At 38.8% G+C, this 24,908-nt stretch overlaps 1 protein-coding gene across 15 annotated transcripts in view; it reads left to right on the top strand.

Moving 5' to 3' along the window:
* The first annotated feature begins 468 nt into the window (after positions 1 to 468).
* Positions 469 to 24,908, top strand: part of LOC110838850 (Lost PHDs of trr) — a 180,262-nt gene continuing 155,822 nt past the window's right edge. For 7 of the 15 annotated variants that reach the window (XM_087348848.1, XM_087348845.1, XM_087348850.1 and 4 more), the window contains exons 1-11: positions 1,099 to 1,524; positions 1,613 to 1,833; positions 4,292 to 4,457; positions 6,609 to 6,863; positions 7,427 to 7,711; positions 11,031 to 11,128; positions 12,639 to 12,911; positions 13,542 to 13,661; positions 16,339 to 16,505; positions 19,918 to 20,108; positions 23,728 to 23,873. In XM_087348848.1, coding sequence (XP_087204974.1) covers positions 1,635 to 1,833; positions 4,292 to 4,457; positions 6,609 to 6,863; positions 7,427 to 7,711; positions 11,031 to 11,128; positions 12,639 to 12,911; positions 13,542 to 13,661; positions 16,339 to 16,505; positions 19,918 to 20,108; positions 23,728 to 23,873 — 1,900 coding nt within the window. In that variant the 5' untranslated portion in view covers positions 1,099 to 1,524; positions 1,613 to 1,634. Of the gene's footprint in view, positions 621 to 705; positions 904 to 968; positions 1,071 to 1,098; positions 1,525 to 1,598; positions 1,834 to 4,291; positions 4,458 to 6,608; positions 6,864 to 7,426; positions 7,712 to 11,030; positions 11,129 to 12,638; positions 12,912 to 13,541; positions 13,662 to 16,338; positions 16,506 to 19,917; positions 20,109 to 23,727; positions 23,874 to 24,908 lie in introns of those variants that run through there. The other 8 variants (XM_087348853.1, XM_087348852.1, XM_087348840.1 and 5 more) reach the window with 7 other exon arrangements.

The following is a 24,908-nucleotide window of genomic DNA, read 5'->3' as shown; positions in this document are numbered from 1 at the left end:
TTGGGTTTGACGTTCTCACGGGTTTTAGTGCCGTGTATTCTGGTAGACTTTTACCAGGTTTCAGAGGTTCTTGCTGCCTCCATTATCAGTCCCGATGGTGCAACAATTCAAAAGACAGTCATCAACAAAACCTCATCATTTTTCGGGACTGTCTCTCCAAATAGAAATTTAAAAAAGCAAAAGTAAATCTGTCCCACTATACACCATGTGGGCGCTTGGGAGGGGGGAGAAAATCAGTTATATCTCCTACTCATTCTTGACCTCAGCACTAGATGGTGAGTGGTCAGCTTCACGCCCCGGCTTTACTCTACCCGGGAAAGGATTATCGGTACCATTTGGATAGAAGGGGTGGCCCCCAGAACTGGTCTGGACGCACAGGATAGAAAAATCCTCTGCCCCTATCGGGGACCAAACCCGGGTCGTCCAGTCCGTAGCCAGTCACTATACTGACTGAGCAGCGCCGGCTCATATTTCCCATTTTTCAAGATCGCGCTGTTTGTGAGAACTGCTCGGTTGTTTAAGTTTTCAGTCACCTGCGTGCGTGAATTTGGGAATAAAAAACTTCCATGTTGTTTTCGAGGCTCTCTTCTCCAACACGGAGTATTCTTTTCCTGCTCAAGGTAGGTTATGCGCCTTTGATTTGGTTTTCGCAATTAAAAAGGTCGATACTATTCTTGTGGTTGACAGTCGAAGAAAAACATTCTCTTCTGCATTTTTATACGAAGAGGTAGCATGGATAGGTGGCTGGACGAATGGGAGTATTAGATATTGTAGATTACGAAAAATAACACGATATATGGACTATTTAGAATACAGGGAAGCCAAAGGTTGACGGAATGGTTTGGCTATCATATTACCAACATGAAACGGAATTGTCGTTGGAAGAAGAAGAAGAAGAATAAGGTATCTAGGTTCTATTAGAATGTGTCCTTTTGTCACATGATAACTTGAATTAAGTTGAGAATTACATTTCGGCCATATATCGCAGACGCCCGGTTGTTCCTCTTCGTGTTTCTGTAGTCAAAAATGTAGTCTTTTTTTTAGCGCCAGCTTTCTTCTTCCATCTATCGGTATGTTTGCAAAAGTTGCATTAGGCAGTAGGCGTGGGTTTCTGTACAGGAAAATTTTATAATCAATGGATAGAGTTTGGTTTGTGCGTTTTGTATGTTGTAAAAATATGCCGGTATATTTTTAAGTTTACTTTATTTTGTGATTACACGAAGTAGCTAAGTGAAATAGTTTTTAAGTGAGTTTTGCTGTTTTCGGATCTACTGTATGAATTCCAGTAATTTCACGGAAGAGGGAACATACAAATGACGCGGCAGCACGGTGCATGGAAGCTTGCTGGGTGTCCAGTGATGGCACCCAAATGAGAAGGATTCGAGTTATTTACATTTACAGTGGCAAATGGTTGAAGACAAGGTCGTCTCACAAGAATGGCTTGTTTGATAACTTTTATTGCTGTTAAAACCATGTGTTTTCTAATGCAGTACTTCAAGTTAATTTCGGCTGGTGCGTAATAGAGTAAGTGTGTATTGGGTTTAACAGAATCATTGAGTTATTATTGATGTGATAAAGCTTGGTAAATTAAATTCCAGTCCTTTTTTTTAAGATTGGAGGTGAACAGTAACAAAATGGATGATGGGCAGGATATTGTTACATGCTTGAAAGGAGGTTCTTCTAGTGAACTGGAGATAGATGAAGAGATGGAAATGGATGAGGGTTCAGCAGGGGAAGAAGAGGAGGAGGAAGTTGGTGATCCAGCATCAGTTCCAAGCCCAGAACAAGAAATGGCCTTCGATCATGGCTCCTCAGGCCAGTCAGAAGCTTCAGGTCTGAACTCATTTTCATTTGATTGTTGTGAGAATTATGTTGGGCATAATTTATTTATTTTTCATAGCCAGAGATTTTAAACCCCTCTACCATTTGGTACCATTACTGTGACTGTGAGCATAACCAGCACCATTCAACACAGGAGTCGGGGTTGAGGTGTAGTCAGTTGCTCACCTGCTTCATAAAATTGGAAAGTTCAGGGTTTGAGTTATGGCACTGGAATTGGAGAAATTCTTGCAGCATTCCTCAGTCCATGTGTAGTATTACCTTAAAATAGGATAAGAATACAAATGTGTGTAAGAATTATTTGAAAGTGACGTGCTAAGAATAATAATTAGAAATGAGATGGATGTAATGAATGGAGAGAATTGCACAGTAGTGAAGAGATTGACATGACTTATACTTGCTTCCTTTTATTGATTCTTGGTTGAATTTGGGGAGTTAAAATGAGCTGAGGATGTAGGTTAAATCTGGGAGCCTAAAATGATCTGAGGATGTAGGTTAAATCTGGGAACCTAAAATGCATTTTTAATTTTGGTAGGGAAGTCCAATGGAATGTGATAATTGGAATCTCTAAGTACAGAGAGTAAGACATCTATTGGTATCACAGTTTTTTGCAGTATTTGTATTGGTCAAAAAGGCATGTGACCTTGTATTATATTTCCAAAAAGGTTTCTATGTTACAAATAGGTTTGCCTTTCTGGACATTGTGTTATTCTTGGTATTCTGCCACTGTTTATCAGTTTGGCTGTCTGCTTTAGCTGGATACTGGAGTTTTGAATTGCATGTGTCAGTATCTTGCTTCCATGTTACAAGGATACCTTATTTACCAGGCTGTCTGAAATAACATTTGGAGAAAACCAAGTTACAAAATGTAACAGAATATCTTATGAGCATATGAAATACACCTTGTAATTCTTATAGTATACCGACATGCAGGAGTAAACTATGTTTATATAAAACATAGCAGTAGTGTCTGTATACCGACAATGCCCGTATACAACACATTGTCCATATATAGCAATCGGACAACAAATTTTGGTTGCAGTAGGTTTTTCAATAACGACATTTGTACTGGCAACTGTAGCACATAGAACCTTCTTGAATAGCTTTTAAAATAATTTGTTAATTAATTTTCCATTCTTGAAATTTAGTTGCTGTTATTAATCTTTGTAGTTAATGTGCATTGTGCTTTGATTGTGAATTGTTGCAAGCATAAGTATGAGCCATGTGAAGTGGCAAACCTTGCTTGAAACCCCCTCCAGTAACATCTGTGACTTAACCAGCTCCTGAGGTTTGAATGGGAAGATATGGTTATGTCTTGTGTTTAGATGTAGTGGTCATGTGATTTATAAGAGCATTGAAGATATTTATAATTTAATTGTGCTTTTTTTTTTTAGCAAAGGAAGTAGTGTGAAAATAGGTTCATGTATTTTTCTCGTGCTCATAATACTCGATTCTGACTTGTATTCCCGCTGAACATCATGGCCAAGTGGTTAGCACTCATGCTTTGTATTTTGGAGGTTTTTTACACTTAATCTATTAGCAGTCCTGCACTTCTCTTGAAGTATGGTATCCTTTGTAGCAGTGGAATGAGCGGTATTCATATACTGCTTGCCATGATTACAGGAATGGAAGAAAGCTGACTTAAAATATTTAGTGTTGTTATTTTATATGTACTGGCTTACCAGTATTAAAATCAAATTTGGAGTATGTGTTCTTATGACTCCCTTCTGTGCTTGTTCCTGATTCCAGTGGGGTTTATGCTCCACAAGTGGTGTCTAGTGTCATTCTGAAATGTTTCACAATGCTTTACTGGCATTATTATTATTATTGTTGTTGTTGTTGTTGTTGTACATTATCCATTGTTTGTTGTTTAAAAGCATAAAAATAAAAATTCTAAAGTTTTGAACTTATAAGTAGACATAACATCTTCAGTCCTGTTCTTTAAAACATTTGGTATCTACAAGTCCACATGGCATAACAACTGAGAAAACTAATATCTGCACTTGTGTTTTATTGTTGTGTATGAAACTGTTAATATGTGACATACAATATTAAGTTGTTAGCTACAGCATCTGGATCATTTTACCCAGAATAATCTTGAATAAAATTCCTGTTATATTAAGTTTCCTCACTTTTTCTGTCCAAATATTATGATTAATACCTTCAAATATTCCATGTATTTTCTTTTCCTTACAAATTATTGTGGCTGTGAGCTATCGTGGCACAGATTTTTGTTGGTTTTTGTCAGCCAGTTTCTGAGATATCTGGAAATTGGTTTTAACAGCCTCTTTCTAATTTTTGCACACTATTCATCATATTCACATCTTGTTCAAGTTTATGTAACTTTTGCAGTTGAACAGAGTAAATAAATAACCTAATAATTAAAGCATGCTTATTTTTCACATTTAATTGTGTTATTGTTGTCATGTTCCATGTTTTCTTATTTTGGTAGGATTTCCGTTTTCACAAGACGATACTCCTGCAGTGCAGCACAAACATTCACACATCAGTGGGAAGCCACTCAGTGCACGGAGAGGGCCAGGTCGACCAAGGAAAGACAAACCATCTCCAAGGTCTGCTAAGAAATCAATTGGACTAAAATTAAAAGGGTGGAAGAGGTATGCTTCATTAACTTCCTTGTTAGTTTTTTGCAGATGTGTTGTATGACAAATGGTTCATAAGTTTGCATGAAATCAACATGCATATATCATACTTTCAAAATTATGGTCCTGTTTCATGCAAACTGCATTTGTGCACTAGAATGTGGAACTGTGCGTAGGAATTGGTATGTGGCCCCAACTAAGGATATTTAAAAGTTTTTTAGTTGGCATTGTCCTGTATAATCTGAAAAAGTGGACTTGTTTAGAAAGGAATATACGTCTGGTAAACGATGCCTCCACCCTTCCTGCTGTGTTGCATGTGTATATGAAACACCTCAAAGACTTGTACATTCACTGTAGTAAATGTTCGGTCTGGCGAGTTCCTTGTATCTTCTCGAGTAATTGAAATATATTCTCACAGACATTTTCATCTGCTGGTCTTACAGTATCTTTTAGCTTTTCTAATGAATAAGAGCAATTTTGACCTAACTTTTGCATGGCTATACATCAGGTTTCCTTTGAAAATTAATGTTAGCTTCTTAAAGATGGCAGGAAAGTCCAACAGAAAAGATCTGTTTATTTGAAGTGGTAGTTGTTTGGTGCCTACAGAAGACCCATATGTTTACTTAATCTGAATTTCCTGGTGCTTCAGTGTAGATACCATATGAACAACACAGGACTTGATTATTTGATACTTTAAGTTATAACATGCATTGCATCTTGCTGCTTCACTGTTAGTGTTATATTGTAGCCATAAAAAATCCTTCAGTCACTTAGACTGAAATTTCATCCTTGTCTTGACTTTTGTGCAGTCAAAATTTAAGCAGCTCGGTTATTCATATTCTCTGTTTTTCTTAGTGTCTGTGTGTTTACTGAACATGTTGTGTTGCTGATGTATGATAACGGTGTGAATTTTTATTTGCTTCGACCATGGTTAATAAGTTTCGCTATGAAGAGTGTCATCCACTTTCATTGCAGCCTAACCTTAACTTGGCCATGCTTTGCATTTGCTTTTCAGAACAGCACCAACCAGTAAGACATCAGTAGTTTATGAAAACAAAAGGTATATGAATAAACATAATGCCAGCAAGCAGCAGATCTGTACCACTTTTCAGACTGAACTCAACAGACCAGACACAACACAAATGAAGATACTCACTAACAATGACATAAAGGAAGCAGCATATTTCATACCATAAAGCTTTCTGATGCCAGAACACAGACATATAAAAAGGAAGATAAACTACACAACTAGTGCTAATTATGCAGAGCAAATAGTACACTTAGGAATGTAACATGTGTAATCAAAAAGGTATAACTGCCTCTGATCCAAAACAAAAATTTGTCAAAATAATGCCCCCCCCCACCCCCCCAATCGAGAATGAAGTTCAGGAACCGAAGGTAAATTAGGTGTAATAACATTTACTTGCCAGTTGTTCAACTCTACTCACCTTGGGTGAACAGGTGAGTGGGTTTTTTAACTTGTGATGACAGTAGTGAAAGCACTTAACAGAATTAGTCTTGTTACAGTGTGTCACATGTTATATTTGCAATCTGTGTGTAGTAAATAGCGTAAGGAAAAGTGTGATAGTGAATATGTTTGTAAATGCTGTAGCTGTGAAAGACAGGAGTACTTGTGTCATTTATTCTCAGACTGTTCCACAAAACATAGAGGATAGTGCGAGGTATTCTCTGAGAGCTGTTGGGATAACATTTGTAATGGTGGTTTACATTATGACTGCCAAGCAGGAAACTAATAGATTTTGAATGCTTTTCTCATGTAGACAAATATTTTCTATAATAAAACCATACTCTTCAAGTTTATTTTATTTGTTTTGTTATTCCCATGTGATCTTGGACTTTTGTGGTACATAAAGGAGACAATATATGTTTTTCTGCATTTAGGATCTAACCCTCAAATTTCGCTCTGTAATTATGAATTTCTTCTTTGCTATCCCAGGTATATTGCTTAAACTTTGTTTGCTGCCTTTTCTCATGCACTTGCATGAAATTATCCTCTTCTGTTTTTTCATTGTATCTGAAACTTTTATCTTCAGTCTGCAGTTCTCTCAGTATTCTTAAAAGGGCAAAATGTTTTGGGAGAAACATTGTCCTTTCACATGATACTGTGTGGATTACACCTTTACTGTTAAGTTCTTCTTCTTATAGCAATGTGTTTGTCCATGGGATCGAAAAATCACCAACTCTTATCAAAGAAGAGTCGCAGGATGGTGGCTGTGCTGTTCTGGAAGATGCTGAACCTCCACCTGAGTTAGCAAGTCCTGTCAGATCCATAGATGAAACACCAACAACTTGTGCACACTTTGTTGAACGAGACACTGGACAAAGTGAATGCTCTGTTACTGCTGCTAAACCAGAGAAAATTATAGCATTAGAAGAACCTCCATACTTCCAAGAACAATGGTAAGATTTTTCCATAGGTTTAATGGTTTGGTTGCATTATGTTGATCAAATTACATCCATGCAACATGTTACTGATAAAGTAAATATTAGGACATTTGTACCCCTGTGCTTACACATCCTATTTTGAAGGTGTATAGGAGGCAGGGAGTAAAGTTCCACACTTTATGAATATCCATTCTGGATGGAGGTGAATGATGGAAGTATGGATGTGGTGTCAATCGGAACAGCCCATGTCTCTCCGAATTCCTTCATTGACAAAGTCCCCCATTGAATAATACTCTGTGTCACGTTTTTGGCTTTTCTTGATTTCTATGGCATCAGTACTTGCAGAACGTTCTGCACGTACTGATATTATGAAGTTTGCTGTAAGGTTACAGCAATGTAACTGATTTTAAAAAATTGGCCACTCTGGTATAGTGCTGTGTAACACAAAATGGAGGACAGAAGTCAGGAAAAAGTTTTGCCAAGCTTATTGAAGTCGCTTAGCAGTGGAAGAAGAAGGATGATTTGCTTAATTTGGGGCTTGCTTGGTTCTGCACTACACTTATGCTTTGATTTTTCAGGCCTGGAAAAGTTTGTGCCCTCTGTAACTTGGGTGAGAGAAGTCAGTTAGGTCAAGGTGATCTTATGCGGTTTAGCTGTCCAGAAGGTTTCACACCATATAAATCATCTCCTACATCGGTGGAGCGGAGTGATGCTGTTGAGATGATGAGTCCCTCATCTGAGACATATGCTGGAGATGCAGCAGACAGGGAGAGTATTGGCAGTAGTGGTGGTGACAAGAGTCCTAGAGGTAGTAGCCACAGCATTGTCACTGGCCGGCGTCAGAAAGGCCTAGCCAAGTCACGGTAAGTATGTGTTATTGAATATAGGATGAAATGTAGTATTATAGCTTTGGTATATTGAGGATATATCATCTTCGTCTATGGCGCAAGAGCCCGAATTCAAGCATTGGCCTCCTCCCATGTGGGAGGTTTCTTTGCCTGCATCCGCACAATTTCTACTCAATCCTGATTTGTCTGCTAGAGCCATCTGGTAATAGTGAATCAGGAGAAACTTGGGTGAGAAATGGCAGCATAATTTTGCTTATGAATCTCGTTCATGCTTGTAAAGTTTTTATCCATGCCGTAAATCTATGACATGGGACTGCTGGTTCTACTTCCACTCTGAAGGAAGTTGTGGTATGGATTTTTACCACCCTTAAAAATCCATCGACCTCAGCTGGGTTTGAACCCGCGAACCTTGGGTCCAGTGGCACACACGCTAACCACTAGTCCACCGAGGGGTATATTGTGGATATGTGCTTTATTGAATTATTGTATAGTAGTACAGTGAAACCTCGATGCATCGTTTTCGGCGGGGGTGGGAAATAAAAACGATGAATGCGGGAAAACGATAGATGCGAGAAAGCATTAAAAATTGTAAAAAAAACAATGTTTCTCTTTCAAAGTTACTTCTTTTTACCAAAAAAGTCTTTAATGGACAACTGGTTTGTCGAAACTTTACGTTTTAGGCCAAACAGAGCCCTTTCCACGTTCAAAATGTTTTCTTCGTCACGTTCACTAATATTATGCGCATAAAAGAACGACTTCACTTTTGCCAATGCAGCGTGTGCTTCGGCAAAACTCGGCAAAGTTCGGGCTCGCATTCGTCGTTTCTCCCTCTTCCTCACCGCTCCCTCAACCTTCGCGGACTATAACAGGAAAAATGGAAGTACTATTACTGCCGAACTCAACGAAACGTAGCTGTAGAAGACACGATATGAACCAGAAGAATGAAAAAGTTTCGCTCGCCTTTCCTTTGTACTTATAATAAAAGCATTTGTGAAGAAATTCACACTGCACATGCCATCTGGCATCGCTGGAACGAAATATGAGTGCACCCAAATTAAAATCGTAAAATTTCTGACAATGGGCACCGCCATTCACTCCAACTATCACCCCTGCACCGCTGACCCCTCATTCCAAAAGAATCTGTGCTGGTTGGGCGACATAACAGGTTACCGCTACTGTGTATTCCAAAAACATTATGCGTCTTTCGGTATTAATTTATCTCAAAAATCAGCATTTTAAATTCTCAGAAACGATCATTGCGGGAAAATTGTGGGCCGGGACTAAGATTTTTGAACGATCGATGCGATAAAACGATAGTTCGAGGAACGATAGAAGCGGGAAAATGTAACATTATTTTATATGGGATGTATTCGGGACCGAACAAAACGGACGATGCATCCGGGAAAACGATAGTTCCGGGAACGATGGATAGAGGTTTCACTGTATATGGTTTGAGACTGCTTATTTGTTGCTGCAGACATGTTACAACCTATAATGAGGTCTTTTTTCATAAGTTTTTTATGCATGTTCAATATAGAATTTTTTTATTGCAACAAGAATGTTATTTAGTTATTTTTTATATTAACGAGTGCTTTTGATCACTTTCACAGTCGTGTAAGTATGTGCCTGAGGCATAGTCTGTTTTTCATTGTTTTTGTGAAACAAATTGCTTTCTTCCTGTGTTGTGTAAAGTTTTGTCTGGCAATAGAACTTGGTCATTGCTGGTATTCTTAGTCAGCTCTGTCCCACTGTCATAGCAGTATTATTACAGGTGTTCATCCTAGAATGAAAGTATTTATGCTTGTGCAAGAATGACGTTTTCAGCTGAAGATTAGATTGAAATGAGAATTTGGAAAAATCCCATGAATCAAGATCAGAACAAGAATTTTCTTTATTACATTAATCTTTCCACTGTACTCACAGTTTATAATACTAGCCATTTGTTCGCAATGCACCAAAGTTTACCACATATCCCTTTTTATGTAATATCTTTCTTTAGTAAAAAATTTCCATAAATCATTGTGTTTAAAAATGTCTTAATAGAATGAGATAATTGTCATCACTGATTTATGGTTCTTTCTCACAGATCACTGTCACATTTTGTATTTTGCCATGTTTTACAAATGAACTGATTGACTCCCTTGTTTGGACCATTGTTGGTTGTCCCCACTTGGCCATCCCTTTTATTGCAAGTGGTGGTGGTGTCATCTTGTCATTATCCTTGCCTTATCTTCTGTCTGGGGTATTATTAATGACACCCCTGTTTGTCTGGCCTGTCAGACTACCCTGTTTGGACACCCCTTGTTCCAGCATGTTTCAGACAAGGGTGAGTCTGAAGTGTGAACATTTTGCATCACAGGATGATGACAGGATCAAACTGTTCAGAATGGTGAGATCGAATAAATGGATTTTTTTTCTATTTCCATGTTCGGCAGATGTTGGAAGAACTGTTTGCCATCCTGTCACTGTTGTCTACATAGCTGATATGTTTATTTTAGTCCCCCACTGTTGTTGCGTTTGTGGCATTTCCATGCCTATCACAAAAATTGCATTCTGGAGAAGTGTGTGTGTTTGTCTTTCCAAACTAATGCTGCACTGTCATCTCTCACCCTAACTGGAATGCCTCCCATTTTTAGTTTGAATCTTGTGCTACTTAAGTCTTGTTGCATACCCTCATGTGACGTGCGGGCATTCTGGGAGCCTAATTGTCACACCTTGTATGTGGTCAAAGTGAATAAATTTAATTGATGTTTGGTTGTGGAGGCAGTTTTACCATTCCAGACTTTTAATTGCCAATAACAGATATTTGTCATAATTAAACTTTTTTTGGTTGTTGGTTGACATTGATTCTTGGTTTCTGCACATGTTACATTCCACACAGGCTGTTCAATGTCTGTTCATTTGAACCAGACAATGACTGCATTTGCTTGATTCGTGTTCAGGTGAACAGAGTGTGTGAAAAGTGACATGCAGAGTAACCGAGATTCGGCATTACTCCCGGGATGCTGCATTACAGACCGGTAAAATGTTAAGTAGAATTTGAGGTTTTCATGGTGGTGAGTCTGGTAAAATGTTATAGTTCTCCTTTATAATGTTGTACTGGAATTTTTTTTATTACTTTCTGGGAATAGGTGGGGGTATTTGTCACCTTATTTGTTAGTGTCATCGTGTATAAAAGTATTTTAAGATACATTTTGAGTTTATTTTAAATGGTTGTATGCTGTGTCTTATCAAAAACAAACATTTTTGTTTGCATGATATGAATTGTTTTAAAGGAAGAGTTCTGCTAGATTCTGCTGTAATTATGTGATTAATATTTCCTTTTCTTCTACAGGAATCCCTTACTGGGTACTAATGTGGAACAGCTGGATGAACTCAGTATAGTAGGGTTCCCTGAAGAACCTGAAATTGTTAACATTTTTGAGATCTCAGGTAAGTTTGCATTAGTTTTAATCTATAATCCTGTTGTGATTACAGAACACTAATTTCTTTTGTGTAAGTTTGGTATTAATTGTTCAACAATTATGTAGGAATGTATTTGTACTCTTCTTTCATTATCTTGTTTTGTTTATATAGCTAACATCAAAAGTTTACTTTCAGCTGTCATAATGAATATCAGTTTGTACCAAATTCTAACATTTGACATGTAAGTAACTGTACGTGACAAGTTACTGATGTTTTCTTTGAAGATACTTGGCCCCCGTGAGATTGTAAAAGTTATCTGAAACATTTATAATTCTCTCCGCACAGTTGTTTCCTGTTGCTGATCCAAACAACTGCCTAAATATACTGTGAAATCCCTCTGTTTATCTCATCTCTCATTCACAAATTTTAAATCATTTTGGTATATTTATGTTTTAGCAACCTGTTAACTTTTAAAAGATATCTTTAAAAAATTAAAAATGTCATGACTTACACTTGTGTGATCAGATTTTTCCATTGCAGTTTTTACAGTCTCAGAAATGGAGTTTGGTGTGATACAGCATTACAGTACAACTGAGATTATGTCCTCTTTCACATGAATTACTCTGCACATGTTTTCTTTCTCTTGGCTGGATTTTATTGTTTTATGTTTTTGGTCAAATTGTTGATGTGGTATTGTGGTCCCATGCGCATGTCTGATGTATGCATGAATTAATTGTTACATCATTTGAAAATCTTTGTTCTGAAACATTTGTTTTTATTGGTTTTTTATGGCCAGATGTTCTGAAAGAGTATAATATTTCTTATGGGTGTGGTTCTGTAAGTTATATATTTTGTGTTTTATCAGTTTGTGTCGTTCCTGTAAGTAGCATTGTCATTGTTGGAGAAGTATAATTATCAAAGATTGTGAAGGCTAGTGTCATATCTCATTGTTTTATCGGTTCAGTTGACTTTCACACAAGAATTGCCGTAGACAGAACTAGTATTGTGGCTCATGGTCCTGTAGTGCGGTTGTTTGCAAAGGAAGTGGTGTCACCCCATTAGCTAATGCCAGCAACCCTGTCTGGAGCATTTAATTCTAGCAACATTTATCTGTTCATATACCCTACCTTAAACTTTACAATAGAGGTGTAAGTTTTATAACCTCTTTTTTAATTTTACAGTTAAACATGTATGACTAACCAAATAAGTAACAAACAACTATTAACACTATAAAAAAGACACTATTGCCATATGCTTTTCAACCTCAAGAGGTCATCATCAGTGGCATCTGTGAAATCAATTCATTTAACCAAATGGTTTAAACTGGATTTAGAAATCCAGTTATAAGATGTATGACTAACTGCTTAAACTTTTCTCATATAATACAAATCCCTTTGGACAAGTTATAGAAATCACATTTTAATACATTAAGCACAGGAGAAGAAGGAATTTAGTTTTATTTTTCTCTGCAGTTTTAGGAATGACAAAGGGTTATTATATTCTGATTATTTTTATGCTTGGTTCTGCTCTTTCTTAGGTCACTTTTATGTGCATCAGTCTTGTGCCCTTTGGTCATCTGGGGTGACAAGGACGGAGGACTTGGTGATGGAGAATGTAGGTCCAGCTGTTCTGGAAGCTTGCAAGCGGCGGTGCTCCCATTGCAACCACTTTGGCGGAACCATAACTTGCATAGTAACCAGCTGTGCACGTGTCCTTCACTTTCCCTGTGCTGCAGCATCGGGTGCTTTTCAGGATTGTAAAACTGTCACCATGGTTTGCGGCCAACATCTAGACCAAGTCCCTCTGTTGTGTGAGTAGAACTTTCCTTTACAGAACGTGACTCTATTGTAGAAGGATTTTGAGCCTTGTTAAGATGAAAACAGGCACTTTGAAGTGGCCAGCATTAGACTGCATTTAATCTGAATCTGAGGATGAAGTTTGTAAGGTCACAGGTTGGTTATTTTAAATTTGATACTTGGAAAATACTCTCTGTTGCTTTGATAGCATAGTCAGTATAGTGAGTGAATTGTTGACTGGGAAGACCAGGGTTTGATTCCCAGCAGGAGCAGATATTTTTGTGTTTGCCTCCATGGCTGTAGGGCCCACCCACGCCCCTCTCCAGTAGGTACCAGGGTCTTGAAGCTAACTACTTACCTGCTTCTAGAGCATCCATACTTTTGCACCCTTTAAGTGTTTTCATTGCATGTAATTAAGCGTCAGGAACATCTTCACTTATCACCTTTACCTTTCATTGTTGCTATCTTTCTGAAGTTTATTATTATGTAGCCAATGCTTTTAGACCAAGTAATGCTCTAGTTATGATTTCGCATAACTAATAATGGTAGACTTGAATATACTACAGACAAAATTGTAAGACTTTGTAGTGTAAGTATAAAGATGCATACAGTTCTTGCATTTTCACTCTTTTTATCTTTTGCAGTGAGTGGAGAGGTGACCTGTATGATTTGTTTTGCATTGGGTGATGTGTCGAACCTTATGATGTGTACAAACTGTGGACATCATTACCATGGAAGCTGTGTAGGGCTTGCTCTCTTACCAGGTAAGACCTTTCCAGCCAAAAGTATTAATACCATGGTGTAGAGACCATATGCTCATGTTGCCAATAAATTCCTGGATGTTCAGTAACATGATCACAAGATCACAGAATTTGTCCTTGTCCTGAGCCAGATGAATCCAATTCATACCTTCCCTATTTCCCTAATGTACATTTATTGTTATTTTCCCCATCTTTGCCAAGTGGTGTCTTTGCTTTGTGTACATTTTTTGCTGCATGTATGCTACTTATTCCAACCACCTCATCGTCATTGATTTGATCATCCAAATAATATTTGGTGAGTAATACAAGGTATGGAGCTCTTCAGCGTTGTTCTTCTGGCCTTTTGTCACTTCAACCCTCTGAGGCCCAAAATCTGCCCACAGCACTCTGTTCTGTAGTACCCTTAACCTGTTGAAGCGGAATTTTAAATACCCAGCATATACCGCTGTTGTGCTGTTCCGGCGGTAGTAATTTTTAAATGCCCGTTTAAATTTTGCTGTAAAATACGTTTTTTTCCATAACTTTTGAACTATATGAGATATAATTATGAATTTTTCACTGAAATCCTCTTAAAAGATGGTTTTGTAATCTTACCTTATAAGATGAGCTCTCTGTGTGTGACCAATGGGAGCAAATTGATCAGAAGTTGAGAACGGAGTGTACAGCAGCCGGTTGTTTGCATAATAAGATCTGATTGTAGGCTTTTGAACAATGCCCATCAACATAAATAGAGCCAAAACCACGTAAATTTCGTCTACTGTGACATCTTGCCACTTCCTAATCCTAGATCGAAATGTGAGAGGATGGACACTTTTAGAAATTTCTTGCTTAGCATATCTGTTGGTTTCATCTACAATGAGCTGCACAAGAGCTGTATCGAAAATGATTTCGAATGAACTCACGACATCTAGTCCAGCCGTGTCGAACCGAGGACCATATACATTACAAAATGCTTCTCTTGAAGCAGTAAATGATTCTATATTTTCCCACATATACTTGCCGCAAACAATACCTGAATTTGCTTCTACAATTTCTTCCTGGCTTTCGCCACCACAATTGTCACTCTCATTATCACTAATCGCTAACGTTCTCGGTGTCACCAACTGTGTATATTCAAAGTCTACACTCTCAGTGTCCGAGCTACTATAATTGTCACTTCCAATAATTCGTCTAGAAGTGCCCTTTGTTCAGCATCAAATAACACACGACTGCTTGAAGGGTTCTCAATTGTAAAACTGAGGCCAGTCGTCTATTTTTAGACTTCCAGGTAGTCGTTCAAGGGTTTGTCAACAACGTTGCCGGATCTTCACACACAGAAAACTTTCCACAACAGAATACTACAAACCTCATTGCGCTGGCATTAATCGTTACAAAGTTATGAGCTGAAGAAATTAGGCTTAAAGCCGGACGTAATTTTACGCCCAGCTGCAATCCCGAGCATTTAAATGCCGGGCGTAATTTTACGCCTCTCGGCGGTGAGGAGTTAGTCTGTGTTCTTTCCTTAACATGAGAGATTGGTTTCAGATGCATACAAAACAGCTAAAACTTTAGCTTTGTATATTTTAACCTTTACATTTTTAGATAGCACATGGGAAGACAAGTTTTTGAACTGCTTGGTAGCAAGTATTTCCCAAATTGAATCTTCTCTGAATTTATGTATCACTCTTGTTTCCAAATATTTGAACTTCATGCAATATTTTTCAAGCATTTGTTATGTGTTCATTCTTTGAAGTCTAGGCTCTTTTGAAGGAATGTATAAATAGGGACTGAGAACCAAGATGTGTGAATGACCCCCCCCCCCCCCCCCCCCACCCCCAAGTCGCAGAGGTCTTCTGCCAAAGCAACCCCACCCCCTCTGGGTTCAAACCCCAGAGAACCAACCAACCAAATTCCTTTGGGAAAGTTGCCTGACAGGATAACCTACCATCAGCAGCGTCAGACCCTAGTTTGAATAGTTGAGGCTCCCGCAAATTCACATTTTAGTTGTAAGGCTCTGTTTACCATTTCCAGCAATGCATTTTGTACGCAGGAATGGTGTTACCTAGCAAGGGATGATGTTGCACTTGTGTAAGACTCTGTCCTTAGTTGGCTTTTTAGTTGGTTGGATGTGTGAATGATGTGTTGGCATTAGTGCTGATTTGACTCCCAAAGTCAAGTTGCCAAAAGATTTATGTTAATCTAGAAATGAGAGAGGAGCACTCATAACAATGGAAGTTCTAAGAAAAAGTAGTATCGTTGAAACATGTTGAAGAGTGTTGTGTTTTATGTGCTGTGTTCAAATTGATGATGCATAAAAAGCTTATTGAACAGTTAAATTTTATTGTTACAGGCCACTTCTGCTGTGTTTAAGAAACATAATGGGAAAGATTTTTGTTTTTAATTGTCATAGTTCCAACATTGATATGAGGGTTGAGAAGGAAGGAGGTTGTTTAAGTGTCACTGTTGATTAGACTGATGCTTTAACCAATTTACCTGTCGATATGTTGTATTGTTATATGTTCACTTCATTGTTGTAGATACACCAGCTTATGTCGATTTTGGTGGGATTGTAATTGCACTGTGCAGTAGCTGCAATAACTATATTATTTTCATTTGCAAAATAAGAGAATTTTTTGTGTTTTATCATGTTTTTTGAAGTATTTGAAGGGAAACTCATTGCTGGCTGTGTATTGTCACAAAGGTGTCCGTGCTGGTTGGCAGTGCCCTGACTGTCGTGTGTGTCAGGTGTGCAGGCAGCCTGAGGAGGATTCAAAGGTCATGTTGTGTGAGAAATGTGACAAGGCTTACCATCCACAGTGTCTCCGTCCAATTGTCACAACAATACCCAAAATTGGTTGGAAATGCAAAGTAAGTTTCTGTTTTAGATTTACATAGACATTTTACATTAATATGATACAAAATTCCTTCTCGAAGATATCACCACCTTGTTGAAGGCAATCTGCCAGGTGAGAAGGCTTGCGTGCTCAAATGACCCTTAGGGCTATGCCGGCCGGAGCTTCGGCTCATGGTAGGACCACCCAAGCCGGACAGGTCTAAGGAGATATGCTAGACTAAGAGTGATACCCTGGTCCTCCAGGTTGGGGGTTGGGTGTAAAGCTAAAAACCTTTCACCTGGAAAAAAAAAACTATATTACGAACACATTAACCAAGCCTCGGATCAGGATGGACTCTTTGGCACGACTACAGCAATTGAAAAAGGACATGAGATTTGGTACTTGGAACATTAGGAGCCTCTATAGGGCTGGGGCACTGAAATCAGTGAGTAGGGAATTAGAGAATTATAAGTTAGACTTAGTGGCAGTGCAGGACGTGCGATGGGAGGGGGAGGGCACGATCCCAGTGGACAATTTTACATTTTTCTATGGAAAGGGGAATGACAATCATCAGTTAGGGATGGGTTTTTTTGTTCATAGCAGAATTAGGACAGCAGTTAGAGTAGAATTTGTTAGTGATCGGTTGTCTTACGTAATTTTGGAAGGACGTTGGTGCGACATCATTATCCTTAATGTTCATGCCCCAACTGAGGACAAAAGCGATGATATCAAGGATAGCTTTTATGAAGAATTGGAATCAGTATTTGATACATTTGGCAAGTATCACATGAAAATTCTGCTAGGAGATTACAATGCAAAAATTGGGAGGGAGGATATCTTCAAACCCACAATAGGCAGGGAGAGTCTCCATGCACTTAGTAATGATAACGGTGTTAGAGCAGTAACCTTCACTATGTCAAAAGATTTAATTATAAAAAGTACAAAATTTCCACACCGTGATGTTCATAAATACACTTGGACTTCTCCAGATGGCAGAACACACAATCAAATAGATCATGTTTTAGTAGATAAGAGAAGGCAGACAAATGTAATTGATGTGAGATCATTCAGAGGAGCAGATTGTGACACTGATCATTATCTGGTGTTAGCAAAAGTGAGGGAGCGGCTATCAGTAAGTAGACGAACTAAACAAAATTTTGACACAGAAAGATTTGATTTGAAAAAATTAAGTGAGTGAGAGGCAAAGGAACAATATCAAGTTGAAATTTCGAATAGGTTTCAAATTTTAGAGACAAATGAAGATAATGAATGTGTGGACTTCAACAGGGAGTGGGAAAATGTCAGAAACTGCATCAAAATTTCAGCGAAAGAGAAACTAGGATACTACAGGAGAAAGCAAAATAAAGCGTGGTTTGATGAAGAATGTTCCAAATTAATAGATCGACGGAAGCAAACAAAATTTCAATGGTTGCAGGACCCAAACAAAACAAATGCGGATAATCTATGTAACGTGAGACGTGAGGCTAGTAGAACCTTTAGGAATAAGAATAGGGAATATCTGAAAGGCAAAATTGCTGAACTTGAGACAAATAAGAAGGAAAAAAGTATCAGAGACCTATATACTACTACTACTATGGCGTAACAGCCCTATATACAGAGGCATTAATAACTTTAAGAATGGATATCAACCCCAGACCAATTTGGTAAAGGATGACAGTGGCAATTTGCTTGCAGATCCAATAAAAATTGTGAATAGGTGGAAAAATTTCTTTAGTGAGCTCTTAAATGTTCATGAGACTGGTGATATTAGACAGATTAAAATGCATACAGCCAGAACATAGTTTAGATGAAGTTGAACTAGCCATTGGGAAGTTGAAAAGTCATAAATCTCCAGGTATTGATCAGATTCCAGCAGAATCAATTAAAGCAGGCGGCAAAGGGTTGCATATGAGGATCCATAAGCTTATTCAGTTAATTTGGGATAAGGAAGAGATGCCACAACAATGGAAGGAATCCATAATTATTCCTATTCATAAGGAGGGGGACAAGACTGAGTGTGGTAATTACCGAGGAATTTTGCTGCTATCAACCTCATACAAAATTCTATCCAACATTCTTTTGGCAAGATCAACCCCATATGCGAATAAAATTATTGGGGATCATCAGTGTGGGTTCAGACGAAACAGATCTTTTGCATTGATCAGATCTTTTGCGTTCATCAGATACTAGAGAAAAAATGGGAGTTTGGTGGGACCGTACATGAATTATTTGTAGATTTCAAAAAAGCCTATGACTCTGTGAAGAGAGAAGTGTTATATAATATTCTTATTGAATTTGGTATACCAAAGAAGCTAGTGAGTGTAATAAAAATGTGCTTAAATGAAACCTGTAGCAAAATTCGAGTAGGTAAATATGTATCTGAGACATTCTTCATCAAGAACTGTCTAAAACAAGGAGATGCTTTATTTCCCTTGCTCTTTAACTTGGCGCTAGAATATGCCAGCAGGAAAGTCCAAGATAGGCAAGAGGGTTTGCAATTGAACGCGACACATCAGCTATTGGCATATGCTGATGATGTTAATTTATTGGGGGACGATATGAATACAATAAAGAGGAACGCAGAAGTTTTACTAGAGGCTAATCGACAGGTGGGGCTAGAAGTAAATTCAGAAAAAACTAAGTACATGTTAGTATCTCGTCATCAGTAGACAGGCGGGCAAAATTATCTTAGGGTAGCTAATAAGTCCTTTGAAAGGGTTACAAAGTTCAAATATCTGGGAACAACAATAACAAATCAAAATGACACTCATGAGGAAGTTAGGAGGAGATTAAATTCTGGAAATGCTTGCTACTTCTCAGTTCAAAATATTTTGTCTTCCCGTCTGATTTCTAAGTACCTGAAAATTAAAGTATACAAAACAATAATCTTACCTTGTTTTGTATGGGTGCGAAACATGGTCACTCACTCAGAGGGAGGAACACAGATTGCAGGTGTGTGAGAACAGGGTGTTGAGGAGGATAATTTGGGCCTAAGTGGGAAGACGATGGGGCGTGGAGAAAACTGCATAATGATGAGCTTAAAAATCTGTACTCCTCTACCAGTATTGTCAGGGTGATTAAGTCGAGAAGAATGAGATGGGCTGGGCATGTAGCACGCATGGATGGGACAAGAGGTGTGCACCGGGTACTGGTTGGGAAACCTGAAGGGAAGAGACCGCTGGGGAGACCTAGACGTAGATGGGAGGATAATCTCAGGCGGGATCTATGGGAGATAGGAGTTGAAGGAAACTGGATTTTGTTGGCCCAGGAGGGCTTTGTTAATTCGGTGATGAACCTTCAGGTTCGGTAAGCCATCTAATTAGTTAGTTAGGTATGATACAAAATGGTTTCTCTATCATGCATTTTATGGATAAGAAAAGCTTTTAAGGTTTATGGTCCAATTATACTATACTTACAGATTACCGTGTTTAATTGTATGTCTGCAGTGTTGTCGGGTGTGTAGTGACTGTGGATCCAGAACTCCTGGTGCAGGTCTGTCTTCACGATGGCATGCTCATTACACTGTGTGTGACTCATGTTACCAGCAACGCAACAAAGGCTTCTCATGTCCTCTCTGCAGGCGAGCGTATCGTGCTGCTGCTTACAGGGAGATGGTCCAGTGTGGGCACTGTCGCAAGTAAGTTGTGGTGCCATACATTATCATTGTTCATTTTGTGTTTAGAGCATTTCTTCTTTAGTAGAAATATAAATGATGCTGTAATGTAAAGAATTAGTGTGGCACAAAAGAGAAAATAGTTTATGTATGGGGCTTTCAAAATGACGGAGGTGACTAAAATTAGCAGTGTGTTTTGTCCTCGAAGAGATATAATTGTAAAGCAATTTGATAAATGTACAGAAACATGATCGCGTTTTGTCGTAAGGTGTTCATTGCCCACACTGTTAGGTGACAAACTTCAAGGCAATACTTTGAAAGTTCATCAATTCTTTTACTTCTTAATCTTTGAAGTAGTGAGGAAAATGTTTTCTGGTGCCTGGAGGTGTGCTTATGAATTCCTACATTTTTATATTGCTGTCAAAAGCTACAGTTAGGCACAAAATCAGTGCCACATGTAAGATATCCACGGGATTTCATTGAAGAAGCATGATAGGGGAAGTTCATACCCCAAGAAAGAGAACACTCACAGGGTCAGCTGACACAGAACAACTAAGGTAAAGGTCACACTTTATCCACCGTTTTGAGGAAAAAAATTGCAAAAACTGTACTTTATTTAGCAACTGGATGTCAAGGAAACCAGGAAAGAAACATCTTTACCCTATGATGTGCATAAACCAACTGGCCATGTGTTTCCATGAGAATCTTTCAAACTGTATGATATGTTGATGGAATTCAGAACTTATTAGTGTGTTAATAAATGTGTTAGATCTTTTGCTATTGTATATTAAAAAAGTGAAGCTGTCTTGCTACACACCATGTAGGTGTTGGGGGGGGGTTACAGCTCCTGCTCATTCTTAACCTCAGCTTTAGATGGGAGTGAGTGGTCAGCGTCACATCCTGGCCATGCTTTACCTGTGTGAAAGGATCCCAGTAATCACTGGGCTGTAGGTTGGGTAGGCCTCAGAGTCAGTATTTTAAAAAAATGAACATGTCAACTTCATGGCAGCCATGACAGCAGCAGAGGGAAAATGCACATTTTGTGTACCACACAGTCTTACACTGAAGACTGACATTTTCATGTCGAGTAATATAGATCAGTGCAAGTAGTGGAGAGGGTTTTCAGAAGACAGTAAGTATATAGAGCATCCATAAGAGTTTGATTGGGAACACACGTGTGACAGTGTGATTCTAGCAAGATGGCGCAATATCATATATTGAACAAAGGAGTATAGAGAAACTACACAAAAAGTTTCTGCATTGTCTAATCTCAGTTTTGTGGTTTTGACTGCTGCCAAGGTCTCTGATTTTCTGCCTGTGACAGTATTTTGTGGGGTTATCTAAGAGCTTGGAGTTATATTGTTCATGCTGTTGCAGGTTTTCTGTTTGTAGTTTTGATAAAATCCAACTGAAGTTTCAAATTTATGCTGTGTATATCATCAGTTTGAAAAAAATGTTGGGAATGAACTTCGAATACTTCTCAAAATGGTGTATTTACATAGCAGGATTTGAAGTTTTCACAGCAGTGAGTCCAAAGATGGCTGTCTTCTTGATCGTAGCTAGCACCGTGTAGTCTTATAGAAGCTTGCCAGATTTGCAGGGGATCTTGCTGTCTTCATTATCAGGGCAGTGAGTCCTTGCCCTGTGATAGAGTCTGAAACATTGGTAAATGTCTGCCAGACTACATGGCGCTATGACCCAGAAGACAACCATCTAATGTATTTACATGCTTAATGTATTGTCTTTTCCCCACTATTTTTAACACCAAAACTAGTGTCAGGAGGACAAGTGCATGCTATTTTTAACTGGTTCTTGGTGCTATAATGCCTAATGGAAACTCACACTAATAGGATGTTTACTTGTTTATTGTAGAAATGTATTTTTGTCCTATAGACTTTCTGCAGCTGTTACTGTGGCTTTTTAGTTATTTTTACATCCCGTCTCTGCCATGGTCTGTACCCTTCATGTCTGCCTTCTGAAATCAAGACACAAATTTCACATCATTGCTGAAAATCACACTTAGCAACCGTGCAACCTTAATTGTGCAGAAACAGGGAATTTAACCTCTCCCACTGCACCACCCAGTAGGTACTAGAAGGCTGCCAGTGGGACTTCACTTAATACAGTTCATACAGTGAAACCTCTATCCATCGTTCCCGGAACTATCGTTTTCCCGGATGCATCGTCCGTTTTGTTCGGTCCCGAATACATCCCATATAAAATAATGTTACATTTTCCCGCTTCTATCGTTCCTCGAACTATCGTTTTATCGCATCGATCGTTCAAAAATCTTAGTCCCGGCCCACAATTTTCCCGCAATGATCGTTTCTGAGAAATTAAAATGCTGGGTTTTGAGATAAATTAATACCGAAAGACGCACAATGTTTTTGGAATACGCAGTAGCGGTAACCTGTTATGTCGCCCAACCAGCACATTCTTTTGGAATGAGGGTCAGCGGTGCAGGGGTGATATTGGAGCGAATGGCGGTGCTCATTGTCAGAAATTTTACGATTTTAATTAGGGTGCACTCATATTTCGTTCCAGCGATGCCAGATGGCATGTGCAGTGTGAATTTCTTCACAAATGCTTTTATTACAAGTACAAAGGAAAGGCTGGCGGCACTTTTCATTCTTCTGGTTCATCTCGTTTCCAGCGGTTCAGGGTCTTCTACAGCTACGTTTCGTTGAGTTCGGCAGTAATAGTATTTCCATTCTTCCTGTTATTGTCCGCAAAGGGGGTTGGAGTGGTGAGGAAGAGGGAGACGACGAATGCGAGCCCGAAGCTTTGCCGAGTTTTGCCGAAGCACACGCTGCATTGGCGAAAGTGAAGTCGTTCTTTTATGCGCTTAATATTAGTGAACGTGACGAGGAAAACACTTTGAACGTGGAAAGTGCTCTGTTTGGTCTAAAACGTAAAGTTTCGACAAACCAGTTGTCCACTAAAGACTTTTTTGGTAAAAAGAAGTAACTTTGAAAGAGAAACATTGTTTTTTTTAAATTTTTAATGCTTTCCCGCATCTATCGTTTTCCCGCATTCATCGTTTTTATTTCCCACCCCCGCCGAAAACGATGCATCGAGGTTTCACTGTAGTTTAGCTGTAAGCTACTGCAACACACCTGCCAGCTAAATCACTGGATGCATGTTCGGCAAAGTTAAAAAGTTTTATCCTTGTGTAACGTCCTGTTGTGATGATGATAGAGGTGTCTGAAAATTTGTACCCACCGACCTAACCATATGAATTCTTATAACATTTTAAGATGATGGAAGTATTCCTTCTTCAAGTTTCAGATGACACGTTCTTTCTGTTGTAAACAGAGTTAAGTTGAAAGTGATGTGGCAACACTGTGCCAAAAGTAGAATAAGGTCCTTTTAAAAATGACTGATTCAATCAAAGTTAGGGTTAATTTCAGAATCATCCAGACCAGCTCCAGGCCCACTGCTCACCCCCATCTAGCACCAAGGTCAAGAAAGTGTAGGAGCTATACCACCAGGTGCCTCCTTTGTGTGTGGTGGGACAACTTTGCTTTTAGTCTCAGAAGATAGTGGAGTCCTCTATAATTGTTATCTTCTGGAAGTGAAACATTTTGTAATGGTCACCTTGACATTAAGTGTATTCACAAACTAATTTTGTATGGTTTTATAGATTTGTTCATGGGACGTGTGATACGGAAGCAGATCTGACAGTGTACAACCGCAAAAAGGAAAGTAACCCTGACTATGAGTACATCTGTCCAATCTGCAAGCCACGTGCACAGCTAGGGAAAGATGTTTTTCCCAAAAGAAAAGACAGTAAGTATTGCAATGCATACATTCTTTATTTCTTTTGTGAATTGTTTGTAATGATTTGTACTCGTAGTTACTATCTGTGACAGAAATACGTATTTTGCTCTGCAATCAGAAACTCTGCGTCCTTTCATATAGGTAAGAGCATGCACTACCAGTTACCAAAGCATGCTAATAACTTTGATACCCATAGATTTAATAGAGTTGTTCATATGTTGCGTTATCAAAGGTAAACCTAACAGAAGTAATACACACTGTGTTCGTTTTTAATTGAGACTTCTTATGTCGGTGCATGTATTAGTTGAGCTGGTGCTGCTGCACGGGAATACACTACATTATTCTGGTCAATGTGATCTAATGTGTTTCGACACCTGTAGGAGTGGATGCGAGACAGGACGTGTAACACCTATGAATGCATGACTGTACAGACACTGTTCAATGAAGTTGCCACACTTGCAGCTGTGGAGAAGCTCATGCGAGCCCTTTTATACAACATTCTGTGGATGAGTGCAGAATGTTTCATACTTGAGGGTATGTTAAACATCCAGAACAGTTACCTTTGGGCACTGAATAATTCTCATGCTGTCTGTGAATGTGGGTATCAAGTTTACTTCATTGTCGGTGTTTGGCTTGGTATTGTCAGGGACATTGTCATGGCCTGTATGTGCGACCTGACAGGTTGACTGCTCAGTGATATCATGATTTTCTGGAAACTGTTGTACCAGGGTTGCTTGAAGACGTGCTCTAATTGTGAGGCATAGCAAATGGAGCTGCAGTGCATAATGGGGAAGATTGCATGGCCTCCTCAGTCACCGGATCAAACTCTGATGGATATTTTCCTGTGGGGACATTTCACATATATGGGAGGGTCTTTGTTAAAAGGCAGTTTATAACAGTGTTATTTGCATATGTGTTTCTTGTTTTGTGAAGGTTGGTATGAAATTGTTAAACTGGCACCTTTCCTCGGGGCCGCTTAGGATGAGCCACCCAAAGGCGGGTGAGAGTAGTGTGACAAGTTTTGCCATGAAATTGTACAGGCCC

Source organism: Zootermopsis nevadensis, unplaced genomic scaffold (genome assembly GCF_977971745.1).
Source record: "Zootermopsis nevadensis isolate Lab colony 2312 unplaced genomic scaffold, Znev_1.0 Znev_ptg000013l, whole genome shotgun sequence".
Lineage (NCBI taxonomy): Eukaryota > Metazoa > Arthropoda > Insecta > Blattodea > Termopsidae > Zootermopsis > Zootermopsis nevadensis.
The sequence above is the reverse complement of the archived record's forward strand: the minus strand, read 5'-3'. Positions and strand labels throughout refer to the sequence as shown.